At 48.8% G+C, this 16,571-nt stretch overlaps 1 protein-coding gene across 1 annotated transcript; it reads right to left on the minus strand.

Annotated features, from left to right (window-relative positions):
- Window positions 1-1,422: 1,422 nt before the first annotated feature.
- On the minus strand, window positions 1,423-16,264 carry LOC144162004 (E3 ubiquitin-protein ligase KCMF1-like). Its single transcript, XM_077692539.1, has 2 exons — window positions 16,035-16,264; window positions 1,423-3,018 (listed from the first exon to the last, which is right to left on the minus strand). Exons 1-2 carry the CDS (start codon window positions 16,043-16,045, stop codon window positions 1,836-1,838), a joined length of 1,194 nt encoding a protein of 397 aa, XP_077548665.1. The 5' UTR covers window positions 16,046-16,264; the 3' UTR covers window positions 1,423-1,835.
- Window positions 16,265-16,571: the final 307 nt, after the last annotated feature.

Below are 16,571 nucleotides of genomic sequence, written 5' to 3' on the forward strand. Positions count from 1 at the left end.
CCGCAGTGTTCCTTTGTGATGTCCTACAACGGTCACACGTGAAACATTTTCCATTTACCCCACACGGCATACGCTTTTTGTGCATTGATAGAGTGGACAGTGTGCCATTTCACAGTGTCATGTTGGGCCTGCACAGCATTTGGTGTTCGCGCATGACTTGGCTGCATTGTGATGTAGACACGCGACCAACGAGACAATATTTTAGGAAAAGTGTGTCAGTTTGTTGAAGTTCAGAGAGCGAAGAACTCTCCACCAGAGTGGTTGTCAGAAATTGAACCCCTAACTACGCTTAGGGAATTTTAAATGACGACACCGGCCCTGGGGGGCATGGTGACATTGTTATTTTTTTTCTTTTTCATTGTACCTGGTACCTGCTGTGGCTCTCAGAGATTGGCAATAAAAAAAGTTCATAGCGCAATCGGGAGGGCGTTTCCTACGTTTCGTTGCGGCGAACAAGTTCGTGGCTCGAATCCCGCCGCAGCCACGTCAGTTGAGGTTTTCTGGCGATGTTATTTCCGTGACGTATATCACGTCGAATTCTTTGCGGAGCCCAGCATAAAACACTTTCGTGTTGATTCTGCGACGTATCTATGACGTCTCCGGAAGGAGTCTTTCTTAGTATCTGGATAATTTGCTTGAGGTTGGCGATAAAATTCTTTGTTATCGGGACAAAGCCCGCTTTTAATAAACCGAAATTGCACTTCGTATTTGCAATTCCTTTAACATCTAGAAAGCCGTCGCGAGAAAGTTGCGCCAAAGCATTTTACTTTGCGGAGGCCAGGTACGATTTAGTCATTGGAATGAAGCTATACACAGCATGCTTAGGAAGCTTGCTAAGCATGTAGTTAGATGCTCCGCGCAAATAAATTCAAGCGCCCTGATGATGCCGTATGTTGCACACGGTTTTTCGTGAAACACTGCTAAAGTGGACTACGAAAACAATATTTAGAGGGGCACGCTTAGTCGCGAGAATGGTGTATTTGCCTTAATCTATCGATACCGTAATCTAACTTTTTTATCATTTAGTGTTCTTTTAAGACAATGCAGAGCTCCTGCAATTTTCATATTCCTTTACACGTTGATAATTTATATCTAAATGTGATTCACCACAGATATCCGAACAGTTCCAAAGGAAGTACTTTTAGTCGCACTGAGATGTTGCACTGGTATTTTTTTTACGAGAATGCGGAAGGATTCTGACCTCGAATGTCGGCAGCACTTGAATGGTCACGTAAAATAGTAGCGTCCCATGTGAGCAATCGGGATGTCCTACTCAAACAAACATAAAAGCCTGGCCAGGCCTCGTTATTGCCATACTACGGAAATGTTGACTCCCGGAGTTCCTAGTATTACCACGACAAGATGAAAGTGTCAGCACGAGGAAATTGATACCAGTTCCATCTGCAAGCCATAAGCTTGCACAAGTTGATCGCGCTTTATTTCCTTCGGACAGCACAGAGGAAAGCTTTAATAAAAACAGTAGAGTGGAGGAAGCTGAGAGGAAGCAGCGCCGCCAACATGCTACCACAGGGGTGTAAAATGGCCTGGCCTTGTTCTAAAATAAAACATAGAATTAAAACTGGAAATTCAGCCGAGTTGTCCACAAGACCACAATCGTAGTCAACGCTCGATGAACCTGGGTCAGGCTTTATGCATGCAGTCGTGTCCAAAGTTGAGTCCGCTGTTGGAACAGCGCTTGAAGTATGTGTGTGGCCAGAGCTAGAAATATGTCTCAGGCTTGTGGCCGCAGCGTGTCCAGACCTGGCGCCAGCAGTTGGTTCGGGACTAGTAGGTGCACTCAGCCCAAAGCTTCTGGCCGCAGCGGGCCCCCGACTTTAGGGTGGAGTAAGCTCCTGGTCCGTGACTCCGGTGGGCTCTGGGTCCATGGTCACCATCATTTCCGAGCTTGTAGTTGACTCTGGGCTTGTTGATGCAGTGTTCTCCGAGCTCGCCGCAGCTGTTGGCACTGGACCGATTGCCGGAACCTCATCGTCACCGCGCGATGCAGCTGCGGTAGGCCCGGGCTCACATCGCTTCCCTTGAGCAGCTGCCGGAGCCTGCTCGGACAGCGCACTGAGCAAGAGCTCTTGAACAAACAAGCTGCGGTCAGCACGTTCCGATTCCAACGCCCGCTGCTGTGAATGGCGGAGACGGGGCTCGGTGAGCGCGGCGAGAAAGAAGCGGCAGGTATCGGTAGCTGGCGGTTCGACCACGGTCGGCTCAGGAGCCACAGGAAGCGGTTCTGGCAAGGGCTCCAACGGGAGCGCGAGGGCCGGTCGAGGCTCCTGGGCAGGAGGACGGGACCGTCGCTGAAACGCCTGCCGGGCAATTTGCAGTCTCGTTCTAATCCTTTCGATTTCAGACACTGCGGCGCGAGACGCTGCCAGTGTCGATGTGGCGAGTGGTCCTGTCGACATCCGGGACAGCATGCCTGTGAGCGTGCCTACTGATTGCACGTCGGGTGATGAAGCATGTGGGGCGCTCACTGTCGGAGGCGGCCTTTGCGGAAGCAGAGATCGAGCAGGGGCTTCTACGTTGCCGAGCACGCCTGTCAAAGCGGCTCGCTGAAGGCTCCGCCGAGGCGGCTGGTCAAGCATGTGGCCTAGGCTAGTCGCGTGGTCGAAAGTAAGGTGTGTGGCCAAGTCTCCCCTCAGGTTGATCGGGTCTCCGCCGGAAGTCGCTGCGCACACCGGACACACCACATGAAGGTCGTTTCCGCGGTGCTGGGACCACACGTGAGTCCCGAGCTGATTAAGCGTGTATCCCATTGTGGCGCACATGGGACAGGTGAACGACTGTGGCTGGGTTGCCGTTTCCCCGCCAAAGTAGAGGTTATAGTCCATCGCGGTCAGGATGCACTGCATGGCGTGCTCGCGTTTGTGGAACTGATCGTGAGCTCCCGCGTCATAACACGTCTCGCAGAGGTTGTAGTGGTAGCAGTTGAGGCACTTGTAGCGCTTGCCTCGGAAGTTGGACCGTGAGCACGCGTTGCAGGTCACCCCGTCGTGAAAATGTGTCCTGGATGAAACGGTAGAAAGAAACGTGTTCAGAGAATCAGAGTTGCCGGTGCAAGGCGTGGCGCGACATGAAGGAGAGATGGAAGCATAGCAAGGCAAGAGAAACGACCCAATTCAGAGTTTTGACAATGAAGCTTTGTGCCGCTGTATTCCTCCCCTTAAGCATGGCTTAACCGCGTGCTGCGTCCGCAAACTGGGACGGTTGGAGAGAAAGCAGCTTTTTCGCGAATGGTAAGTAGCCTTCAATGTAACCTTCGAAAAAATTTAATACCTCACTAGGCAACGAAAACGACTACAATTAGGCCGAATTTTATCTACCTGTAATTGGTTGCTCATCGGAGAACTATGAGCATTGAATTCCCTCCCGCGTGAGTTCAATACACGGGCTTTAAAGGAAGGCGTACGGTAACAGGAAATGGCTCGAACTCAATTTTTATAAATGCAAATTATACGACGTTTGAGCGCTCAAATGACTACACAACCATAAAAGGTTTTGTCTCGGCAGCCACGATGGGTAGCTAATAGTCGCAGTTTTAAAGCAAGTAACGTGAATCCGCCAATCTTATGCCATTCCAGAAGCAATACGTCATCCTGGGACAGACAGTCCAAAATTTGTTTGCATTGAAAAAACTGTAGGGTTCCTAAGTTTATAGTTAATCGTAAAGAAACCTGCTATCGGTTTTAGTTTGTTGCGCTCGCTTCACGTTTGCTAACGCCAGTCGTACTTAGTGGCACGCACTGGTTTGGCTTCGTTGTCCAGCCCCGTTCGCACCGTAAAGTTGGGCAATCTTCGTTAGATATTTTTGGAGCAAACTGCCATGAAATTTTTTTACGACTTCAGAGTAAAACTTCTGTACACATGCAAGAAAACCAAAGACACAGAAAAGACCAACATCCTGACAAGCGGACATACACATTAGAAAGTTGTCCTCAAAGCTTCACACAAAACACAAGTTAGCCTGAATGGGAGTTTTTTGGCTGAAATATGTCTTTTAAACTCCTCACGGCAGGTGGTCTGGCCCCACGTGTGGTAGTATAATGGTGGAAAAACTGCCAGTTTACACCGGGGGCCACGAGCCGTCGTAAATAGGCGCATTTACCACGATTCTACCTCTTCACAAAACGCATATCTAGGTGTAAATACTCCGTTTGTCCTAATGGGATTCTTAAAAACTCACGCCTCCTCCTTCTCCTTCACTCCTTCCTCCTTTACGCCTCCTTACAAAATGGCTGCCAGTTGGTGTCGTGAGAGCTCTAGCGTCCCACAAAATTTATTGTCGGTATGAACTTGCGGCCGCATGAATGGATGTGAAGTGCTTCCCGACAACCGAGGCTCATTGCGAACATTGTGGAACCAGCCTAGACTACCGTGAGACGCACTGCAACGTCGCCTCCGAGTCAGCGACCTTCGAGCCGAAGGAGTACGCCAGTGAGCCGACGCGAGGCCTAAATGCAGTGGTCGCTAACGGAGAGTGGCTCGTTAAAAACAACGCGGTTGTGCCTCTGCGAGGTGGTTGAAGGTAAGATTTGCATGTTTTTATAGTATCCAACATTTCGGGAGGCATGTGCCCTTTGTAGTGTCGAATAAACTCAGCGTGTTTCCCGTGTCACTGCACGGGTGATTCTCCGCCAGTGGAGGTGAGAGGCGTTGTGCGTGAGCGAAGGCGCCACGCCCGGGACGTCATTGCGGAGGCCAAACGGTGTGAAAGCAATGCGTATTTGCGTGGGTCTCGAGCAAAACACTCCCTCATTCACACTCGCGGGCATAATGAGAAGTGTGCGCAGTTTGAACGGTGATTACATGTTTTTGTTAGGCTGTGTATGCGGCTAATTGGCAGGCGAAGGTGAAGTTGGCCGGTCAAACGTTGCAGGGCAGCCACTTTTCTTGAGAAGTTTGAGAAGTACGTGTGGTTCCCGCTGTGCCTGCCACGAGGAGGGTGACTGCCGCGTGCCGCCGGTGATTAATTGCTTTCACTGGAAAGGGAGAAGGTCGGGGCACCGTGGGAGCTCTCCGTACGCTAGGAGCGTGTAACTATAACCAGCAAACGCCATTCGAGGGAGAATTCTGTAGAGTCGACGGACGACTGTTGATTGTATTTTATTAAAGACGATAGTCTTTCTTGGGCTACTTAAACCCAGAAATTTTGGTCTGTGTCTGTCTGTCGGTCTGTCTGTCGGTCTGTCTGTGTCTGTCCGTGACTCGATTCAGACACCCGGCCAAAGTATAATTGATATTGCGCAATAGTCTGATATACTCACAGCCACATGTAAACGTATAAGCCCGGTTTAGATGTTCATACTTGTAAACTTTGTTGAACAAGAACAAGTCATTACGGTAATATAAGACAGGAAATTAGTGCACAAGGGATATTTACAGTGTTCTTTTTAAAAAAAATTCATGGATGCTTCTTTTTCGATAGCAAATGATATTCTACATCTACTGCAGGAAACCGCCGCCTCCTGGCGGCATATGAAAAATCACGCAGCAACAGCAACGAAATGTTCAACTAGCTGGGTTCCACGTTCTGCTTGGAACGCACATGGAGCACGGACACCATTCACGCGCGTCTCCACCGTACTGCAGCGCTGGCATCGAGGAACCCGGCCTGTAGCAGTGGAACGCGGTAAATTCAAATCGCCTTGCGCAAACCATTACTGTGTTTACCTTGGAATGAGCGCGACGGTACAGGAACAGCATGAGAGGTGAGCGGGAAAGCAAAGGGGGGCATTTCCTTGGGAAATGTCAACAAAGACTATCGTCTTTTGGCGACATTTGCAACGAAAGGAGCAGATACGCGGCCAATTTTTTTTTGAAGAAGGGGGGGGGGGGGGGACGCAGGCGTCACACCGACCGAAATGTTTCCTTAACTTTGGGTGAGGGGAGAGATTGGCAGTGCGGGTGGTAAAAGGTGGTAAAACCTGAAGCTCGCTCCCAGAACACTACACGCGAAGAAAAGAGGGAAAAGAAGCATTTTGAGAAGTTTCTCGCCAAAAGGGTCGCGCTCCCTTTCGAACAGCACTTCGGTTTGACCAACCAGTGAGCGCAGGACTGAAGCGCAATTTTGCGTAGCTTTGAATAAACATTCAGACATTACAGAAAGTTGGACACTACAGGGACAAATGCGGCGTCATTACAATGCCGTTTCTTTAGATTTTTTTTTCTGGTCAGATGCCCAATATGCGTCTATTGTCGCTGTAGATTTAAAGCGTTTTGTTATCCCTGTAATGCATGTGCCACTGTGGCTTTCTGGGGAACATGCCAAGAGGCGCGGCAACGTCAGCGTTTGGGAGGCAGGTGCAAGCAAACAGCGCATCGACGACAAGCTGACGTCACTGTTTGCAAATGGTTTACATTTTTTTTTCGTTGAGGAGTGTTGTAGTAGATAAAGTTCTCACCAAGATACCTTGTGTTCTCGATGTAGGTGCTTTGTTGATTGTCTTTTTTATTGTGTTACTAACGTGTTCACACGAATATCGTATTTATGGAATTTTTATGAAATAAATTGACTGTGTGCAGAAAACAAACTTTCCACGTTTCGCCATTCAACGTTTGAAGCGGAATAAGACAAAAACAAAACGTAATCCTAAACAAGAAATTAAAATGCGGCCTGTGCGCTTATTAAGAACTCCCAAATACAGCAATAAATTCCTCAACAGCGCTTATATCAAACGCACAAAAACAAAAAAGAAATACCTCGAATGCAGGCCAACACTGCTCCCAACGCGCCCCCTGAAAACTCCCAGTTGGAGGAAATGATACACTCCCAATGGTACCCTGAAAACTGCAATTGTATTGGCAGTAAAATGAAAATCCCATATACTACTGAAAAAACTGCGGGAATAATGGGAATAAGGCGAAACTCCCATTGGAAGGTGTTTTGAAAACTCCGAATTGGATTGGTACTGAGGTATGCGACAAGCAATTTACTCCCATTCCGGTTTATTTGTGTTCTGTGTGTAGCCACACCGCGCGATGTCGAGGTACCGACCATGGGCGTTGGCAGGATTGTCTGGAGAGGGCAAACCCATTGTACTGGGGGAAGAAGGAAATGGCGAAGGGAAAGGGCAATTGTGCTGGTTTGGCTTGGGGGGGGGGGGGGAAGTGCCTCCTTTGCACCACCTGCCGACGCCTATGGTACCGACCAAGAGCCGCAAAGCCTGTGGAGAGGACGTTTTATGACGTTTTACCGACGTTTTTTCGTAAAACGGACGTCTTACGACGAGGTTCCCCGTGCCTATAATTTAGTGCCCTTGAGCACTAAATTATGTATTGCAGGTTCTCTGAGTAAAAGTGGTCGGTGCAGATGCGAGGAGGTCAAATAATGAAGAAATAGAGGTCGCCATCCCGCCCTGCGAAAGTGGATGTCCAGCAAAGCGGTTGTAAACCTAACAAATGGCGATGGAGGATAGTATGAAATGTTTCTCGTCGGGCTTGTCGCTTGGGCTCGGCAAGTGTCACTAGATAAGAGCACAGAGTATAGGCACGTTGCGCTGATGCTTGCCTCGAAGCAGCAGCGCCGTTTTCTATATTCTGGTGGTTCGGGGGGTCATTTCTGCTGTGAAAGATGGCAGGCATATTAAGGGCTCGGTTTGTAGCCTTCATATTGCATAAGTATCAGTGCCCTGTCCCAGACACAAACAGCCGGGATTATCACGAGTCACGCACGGGCGCTCACACAAAGAAGGCATCTTAGGTAACGTCATGATAACAAGGCCGAGAAGGACGAACAGCTGAAGTGGCGCAGGCGAACAGCTTAAGTGGTGCAGGCGAAGATACGTCAGTCGCTGCTATTGTAGCCGACCAGTCAGATTGCTTATAATACAAATGGTCGGGAGGAACCGATGCATTCATCACGGCCGCATTTCTTTATACCGTGTCTCAGTGTCAACCCCACAGATTGTTGGCACGGCATGCTGCAGGCGGAGGGTGATAATTGCTCGAGAAATCGCCGCTCCTTAATCGATGCCCTAGCGTGTGCTGTAGACAACTTAAGTAGGAAAAGGGCTGCACCCTGAGCGGCCTCTGTGCGGTGCAACTCGTCTGCAGGGGGCGCGCAACAGAACACTGGTGCCGCCCTCGTGTGGGGCAGCCGAGGAGACGTCCTGTTGTTGTCACGGAGATACGGTGACTTCGTGATGTCGCATACGAACTCTTGGTTCATGAACTTGGCACATTCTTAGGCTAATTGAACGCCGGGGACGAAGTTCTTTCGGTTTCCAACACGGTCATGCCTTCAGGGCCTGCGAACGCAATGGATAGACTGTTTGCGCCACGTGAATTATGCGGTTGTTGATATTTTCGTTAGACTAGTCAGCGTGAGGGAGACGATTTTAATTTAAAAAAAAAAACAGCGCCGATGAAACTGAATGGCAGTCGTGGAAGTAATTAAGAATATGCAGTGCCCTCTTCATTGGCGGTAAACCATCGAGGGATCCCCGATCGCTGTTTTATGCGCCTACGATTTTCCCAGCGGCCTACTGCAAAAGGCTTACGATCGCTGGAGTGAGACTGCTGTTATAAAACTTCAGCCTGTTTCCACTATTACTAATCAGTTAAATATTTTTATGTCTGGGAATCTCGTAAGCCATTCCCAGCTGATAGAATTTGCGGGCATTTGGTTGGCGACTGCGAGCGTCGATATTACGTCCTTTTGTGTCTAATAATCAATCAATCAATCAATCAATCAATCAATCAATCAATCAATCAATCAATCAATCAATCAATCACCAGGAACGACGGTGATACTTCCACCCACGGATGGAACACGTAACCTTCGAAACGGCTAGTAGAACCACAAAAATCGGCTTCAAACATTGGCAGTTGCGATTATAGCAGAGATCACAATTAGAAGGTGCCAGGTCTACGAATTTTTTTGCCTCCAAGATTTCACGAACCATTTGGAGGAAGCAAAAATTCATATACTTGGTGGCGATTGGCGACTTGGCGAAAGAGCCAAGCCTCATTTTCTCTTCCAAAAAACAGAACGAAATGCATTTCTTAGAGTTACTAGCTTAACTCCCAACAAGGTCAACTCCCAACAAACTTTTGGTTGCCCGTGTTGCTTTCGTGTGCAGTGTTTTTTGTCACTTACCACTATTTTGTTCTAGTTGGATGCTATCTTTAATGTGAAAGAGTGCTCCCGTGTGTGGCGCCCCCGTGTTCAGAAATCTTTTAACCTTCACCGGCAGCACTTCCACATGGTTTGAAATCATAGGTGGCTGCTCTTTTTTTATTGTCCTTTTGGCTAGGTGCGTGCCATGAAGAGGCGCTGCGTTGTGTTGAGAATTTTACTTGTCAGTAAGGGCTGTGTATCATACGGTTCTTTTGTTTCATCATTGTGAGTTGTTTATTCCCTTTAATTTTGAGAAACGGGCGCATTATACTCTCATACTGCCCAATCCCTGGTCATCAACTTCTGAAGTGGGCATGTGCTGCAAAGTTAGGAACCACGACGACAACATTTGTTTTACCGTTCGCGACGTGCTGGTATAGAGCAATGGTCGCGCATTCAGCTTCGTTTTCTACCTACCTTCCAGTCCGGGTTTAAATCCCGTCGAACAATACACGTGTTTTCTATTAGATGCGAAGCATCTCATGGTCGGGGCTATTTCCCTCCCTTGTTGTTGTTGCGCCGTCCAGACCCGCACTGCGCATGCTCGGCTTGCTGAAGGCCCGGTGGTGTCTTGCCCTTTAGTGGCTCTTGGAGCGACAGTGCTGCCGGTGTCTTCCTGGGCCGGCACGAGACGAGCACGCTTCACGCGCCTTAGACGTTTCATCGTCGTCGGCAGCGGCGTGCGTCGGCGAGTCTTGGCGGGCCGTGATTACAAGCAGCCCACAACCATCCGGGGTACGTGCATCGACCTCATCTTCAGCAACTTTAGGGTTAATCCACTACAACAGCCCCTGACTTTACATTTCACAGACCATAAGGAGGTCATAATGAAAGCGGAACGCCAACCACAGCTCGACGTCACCTACGTTGAACATGATGATGATAATGCCTAAATAAAGACAAACTCATGCCACGTACAACCTCTCTCTCTCTCTCTCTCTCTCTCTCTCTCTCTCTCTCTCTCGTTAATGCCTCTCCCCTCTAACAACCCCCCCCCCTCCAATAAAATTACAGCATCTTCCCGTAGGGGAACCTTGAGTAGTATGTGAAGCAGCCATGGGCTCAACACAATTTCCCATTTCGTAGTTCTGGTAAGGGAAAAGTGTGGTAGTTACCATGGAAACCAGACGGTAAATATAACGGTAGGTACGTACCTCAACCTAACTGAAACGACGAACTGAAAACTAATGGGCACTTGAATCGACCCCGTGGCTGCTTCGCATACTACTCAGGGTTCCCGTACGAGAAGATGGTGTAATTTTTTTATTCTCTCTTTAGAGCAGCGGCCATTTTTTCGCTGCATAACGAAGATGGTTTTACTGCAGGATGGGGCACTAAATGTGTCTTTAATAAGGGAAAACAATTGCGAACACCTGAACCTTAAAACGGGCTTGCCAACAACCGTTCCAGAAACGGTACCGTCTTATGCAATCCAGCGTAAAAAGAGGCGAACGGCAGTCTTATTTTTGTAACAGAAAATAAAAAGTGCAAATAGGTGTTCGAGAGCTGGTACTATTGATATGACACAGCATTTAGTATAGACGCCGACTTGGCTTATCAATGAGTTTCAGCTATTGCTGTCATAGCATGCCACTTCGACGTCTAGCGCACACACGTTTAGCCACACGTAATGGTCACGGCAAGGCTCTTTACCTTAGGAGTGGAAACAATGAACGAAATTAGACAAAATTTAACCACGAACCTTTTTCTGATCAAATTTTGGAGCACGTGCTATCGTGATCAATTGAAATACGAAAATTACGCCCACCTCCCTTCGCGGGAACCCTGGTGTGATGCAACACATCTCATGGGGGGTTCCATTGGCGTTTTCCATTGTATTGATTACGCTTATAGCAGGGATTCTCACGCGAAAGGGAGGTGGGCGGACGACCGTCGACTGAGACCGTCGGAGCGCGGCATGCCGCTTTATATTCACAGCGCCTGAAGGAGAGGAGAGCGCGGAGGGAGAGAGTACTGCACATGCGCAGCGCGTGCAGCGCCGAGCGCAGCACCGCCCACCGGCGCCTAGCAACGGAGTGAGAGCGCGCTGCGCCAGCCCGCAGCTGTTTGGGAGAGAGTGTTCGCTATCGGAGAGAGGAGAGGAGGAGAGGCGCAGCTGTGCGGACAACGCCGGACAGACGCAGGAAGGACAGAGGGGCGAGCATGAGATGCGTTTCATCTAAAAACGGAGCGCGTGGCTTTCAGTACCTACCGCGCATCCTGGCTACGAGAAGGGTATGCGCAGTGCTAACAAGCTACGAGAGTGTGTCGAACGCTGATATGGAAACGCCGTCGTTCGGCGTGTGAGCGTTTTGGTTTGTCTTCCCACCGCGTTCGGCGCCCGCTCATGCAAGCGTTATCTAACTTTACTGCTGCGATGAGTGAAAATGGCGCACGCAGCTATATTCCTTTGTTTATTTTTGCTTTCGTGCTGAGCGCCAGACAAGGGATGGAAATACGATGGTCTTTCCTTATCAAGGTTAGTCACAAACTCTCGTAACTTGTTCGCACGCGAAAACGCGCCCCGTCACTAAGATGCGCGGCATTTGCTGAAAGCCACGGGCTCCGTTGTTCGTATTTCAGTTTATCAAGATAGTGCACACTATACGCACGAAAGTAAACTGGAATAAATATTCATCAGATGATGAAATATACCAATACAATCTATTTTGAGAACAAAAAAAAAACGGCTTTGGTTCACTGGTTAAGAAATAGAATATTGGCTGTGGCTAGCCGGTGTGCGCGTTATAAATCGAAAATGCCCGTGGAATAAAGGCAAACCCGGAAGTGTGAGCCAGGAAATTGAATGTCCTGTTGGTCCGTGGTAGGGTATTGAGATCACGCCCTCCTTGCAATGGTTTGCGGTGGCAAAACCAAATAAGTGTAATTTGTAAGTGCCGTGCTCTAGAAACCAAGCTGCAGGGGCTACGACGGGCGTGATAATATGTAAAAAATTCCCCGCATTTCCCCGAGGGGAAGAATGTGAAAGTGCGAATGCACGAGTTGAATTTGCACGGTTCGGTAATGTTCGCGAAAGAGAGATCACACACACACACACAACTACAAAGAAAGAAAGATGCATTTATTCACAGACACCTATTTGTGTTGTAGTTGTACTTGATTGCTAGAGCGGATCTCAGCTTTGAAATTTCGTGTCAGTACTCCTTTAAGCGGGTGCATTAGCCCTTCTCACGCCCGATACCTGGCCAATCCCCCACGTGGGTATGTGCCATGTCAGCGGCCAGGCAGCGCGCGCCCATCTCCCCCCGTTGCCAAGGAAGACGAGGAGATTCCTGGCCAATCCCCCACGTGGGTATGTGCCGTGTCAGCGGCCATGCTGCGCGCGCCCATCTCCACGTGCGCGGACATCGCCGGTGGACGCAGGTTCAGGGTCGCTTAAGAAGCGCATTGCACTTAAAATATTTAAACAGTTCCACACAACGTGAAAGCTGTCGGAAGTACACACCCGTGATTTTCCATGGGGCTGTGGCGCCGTTTTCCGCTCTTTGCCACAACCCCTCACGATTTCGCCGTCTCTGTCTCACTCTTGATGAATTGAGCAGAGGTTTGTTCAATACAATTCAATTTTGCCGCGGTCGCAGTGCTGGCAGGTCCTCTGCCTGGAACATCAGGAGCGGGAGTTCTGTTCTCTTTGTGCTTGCTTTAATCTCGTACAGGGGGGATTAAAAGAAATACGAATGGAGCACTCATCCTCCGACGCATGCCGTACCGTCTAGCTGCACTGTCAGTAAACTGCGCGTATGCGTAGTTCTTTAAGAGTGTTTGAGAGTGCGGCCTACTTACTGTTAGGGGAAACGCTCGATAAAGAAGTGGCGTGGGTCATTTATTGTGAGGTGTATTTTTATGCTCTGTCACCACTGAGCATCGTGCTATCTACTATACATTCGGCAGCCAAGCGCGCAGCAGGCTGATTGCAGCTAGCATGATGCCCTTCAACGATCGGCCTGTTCAGTGGCGACGCTGCGTGAAAAGGCGCCTCAATATAAACGACCAGCACCGCTTCTTGAACAAGCATTTCCTATAAATGTAGGCCACACTCTCAAACGCTCTCGAAGAAGTGCGCATGCGCAGTTTACTGACTTTGCAGCCAGATGGTGCAGCTAGAGTCGGAGGCTGTGCGCTCCGTTGTTCGCGTTTCTTTTGATCCCCCCTGTGCGTGCTGGAGCCTTACTGCGCCAGTGTGAACGCGTCTTTTTTTTTTTTTTTTTGTTCAACGGCCACTTTAATCGCTTAGTATCGAAAAAACTGACCCAACGAGCATTCCTAACGAAATGAATGCGGGGACTGCCGGTTAAGTACACCCGCCCATTTTTTTTACCAATATCACGGGAGCGTCGACTATTCGGTCGATCAGCGGCGCGTGATGGAGCGATACGGCAAACTCAGCGAGAGTAGCCGCATGCGCACTAAGCAAAGGCAGCGGCTGCCATCGTCTGCTAAGCTGTTTCAAGAGGAGACAACCGCCCCCGATTAATTTTTTGATCGCTATCACACTGCCAGCCATACTCGAAATTTTTCTTCAAGACCAGGCATGTGGCGCCAATTGACAACAGTAATCAGCGTTTCCAAATGAACCTTGCGTTCGGCAACGCTGTATACTGTTGTCAGTTGGCGCCACATGTCTGGTCTTGAAAAATTTCGAGTATGGCTGGCAGTTTGATAGCGAACAAAAAATAAATCGGGGGCGGTTGACTCCTCTTGAAACAGCTTAGCAGACGATGGCAGCCGCTGCCTTTGCTTAGTGCGCATGCGGCTACTCTCGCCGACTTTGCCGTATCACTCCATCACACGGCGCTGATCGACCGAACGGTCGACGCTCCCGTGATATTGGTAAAAAATTGGGCGGGGGTACATATATTTTTCCTAAAATGTACAGCGGTGAGCTCGTTTAGGGTGAACACGGGGGCGCGTGGCCGCCGTACGATCAGAGCTGCCTACCGTGAGCTGCGCAAAGCATCACGCATGCGCAGTGCGTACCGAGTGAGGCTATGCTTTCAGCTCGCGCATCGCGCCATCGGAGCGCCTGTACCTGCAGTTTTCTTCCCGCTAACCATAACGCGGGCATGTATGACCAATGCCAGCGGTTCCAGGAGTTTTGAACAGTTCTTATATAAACCTCTTGTTCCAGTAGCCTCTAAACGTTTGTCCGGAAGGCTGAATCGAGGGACAAGCGGGTATATTTTCCGAGTCTGTTTGGGTGCGTAACACCATGTGGCTGCTATGGCTAGATAGGGTGACCGCGGACGAGCTACGACAAGTTCAGCCCTTAAGTGCTGAGCACTTCAAAATACGTTAGGGTCGAATCGCTCACGACATGTTTACAAATACGGCTGCACAAGCCTCATAATTGCTACATATACTAAACGCGACTGAAGGGCAATCGTTTTTTGTTCGAGTGAATCGTAGCGCTCGACTACGATGCGTGTTTTTTTTTTTGTGAAACATTAAAAATTGTGCATTAAAAAGTAGACTAAAGGCAACGACGCAGGACCAGCGCTCATGCTGTGAGTCATCTGCTTTGAGTCGAGTACTTACTGCGCTGTCATTAAATATGTTTCAGCGCTCAAAGAACCGACTAAGCCCACATTACTGCACTGTTTTTTTCTGTAACATTGTTTGAACCAGGTATTTACAAATGCGACTTCAAGGACCATATAAATGCTGAAAATAGGGAACCCCAACGAGCGCCGTACGTCTTTGTTCGAGTGAAGGACAGCCTCCACTCGCCTGTCTTTTTTTCTGTCAATAAATACGCGAACCTCATGGCTCATGTCGAAAGCATTAACCACATTGAGCATTAACTAGCAGTAACACTACTCTACTCTGTTTCGAAAAGGCGAAGACACACAGACTTCTTTATTTGACGGTGAAAATGATGGATTTACCATAGCGTCTATTACACTTACACTCAGCGGACGTGACTGATTACGGCTTTTCGCTAACGTTGAACTTTCGTACTCTAGCATTAATGGACCGATTCAGCGTGTGATGAATTACAGGTTTTACTCCAAACCAAAAAGAAAGCCTTGAATCGTGAGGGAACCAGTCAGCGTGCAATTGACTACGGTTTCCGGCAAAACTAATTTTTTTATCAGTGGATCGAGTCAGCGTTACAGTCACCATAGCTGCACAGCCATGATAGTTCACATTCAGTAGGAAAATTTTACTGCTCGTGCGCGCAAGTCTACGGACATGTGCAAGGTCACGGCAAGGGAGGCTTGCAAGTTTGACAAGCCTTATTGCCACGTTTACTTCTGACTTCGGGTGAGACTGCGCCCGCGGCGTAGTGTAATCTCACCCGAATAGCCATACGCACGACTTTGGTAGTTACGGAATATCAACAATATTGTCTTACCTGCTGCCGTGGCAGTGACCTAAAAAGTGTCATTCGCCTCCAGCCTCCCAAAAGTAGCATGCATAAGTATAAAAAAAGAACGAATGCTACGAAACAAATGAGTTCTCGAAGTGGGGAGTAGTGCTTTGAGTGCATTGTGCTTAACGCAGCCTAAAACAAACCACTTTACTCCAGCTAAAAAAAAAAAAAACCAATGCGTAGAAATGAAACTCTAGTGATTGCCGTAAAAATGCTAGCCAGGATAAAACCGGGTAAAATAAAACTATTCCGGAAGATTGTAAATTTGAACCCCGAGACGCACGTTGGAGGCGGTACCTCGACACCATGCTGAAGATAATGTGCGGTAATGCGTTAAGCCACAGCCGGCAGTACTACGCGATGTGTGTGTAGCACTATTCATTGACGTCCATTCCAGGGTGCTCAGTATCCTCTCCGACGTGGCCACAACGAACACTCGCCCCTCGGTTCCAGGCGCAATGGCTTAATATGTGCATATACAAGGCTAGTAACGTAAAATAACTTGCTCACCTGTCAGCCATTCCCTGCAAGGTTTCTGGGTTCTCTACGAAGCCTTCGAACGCCCTGGGTCCGAGTGAAGAGAGCGGCAACTAAAAACCGTCTGCGCTCGAGGCCGTGCGGGTGTATCAATGTGTTGACAGCCTATGCGCCGTTCATTGCCTGTTCATTCGCAACAAAACGCCCACATCGGAGCATCAATACTGCTAATGTAAGCCATTTCGTCGTCCTTCGCTCGCACGCTTTACTTAAGTTTTGTGTCTTACTGCGTCATTTTTATCTTAGCGCTGGGCTGCATGATTTTGATTATATTCTCTTGCGTTTATTTGATTAGCCGGCCCCGGACTGACACGCAGTCTTATGATCAAGCCGCAATTTTATGTGCAAAACGTCACTTATTCCTGACTAATCTGTTTGCGGCCCTGTTTACAGTAATATATCAGATCAGGAAAGCGGCGTACACATGGCAAAAGCAGCAACGCCGTTATCGGCAGAAATCTTAGGTATCTGCTAGTGGACTGGGCGGCACTCTGATAAGACCGGCGCACT

The sequence above is a fragment of the Haemaphysalis longicornis genome, unplaced genomic scaffold (genome assembly GCF_048455015.1).
Source record: "Haemaphysalis longicornis isolate Haplotype H1 unplaced genomic scaffold, Haemaphysalis longicornis Haplotype H1 scaffold_12, whole genome shotgun sequence".
NCBI lineage: Eukaryota > Metazoa > Arthropoda > Arachnida > Ixodida > Ixodidae > Haemaphysalis > Haemaphysalis longicornis.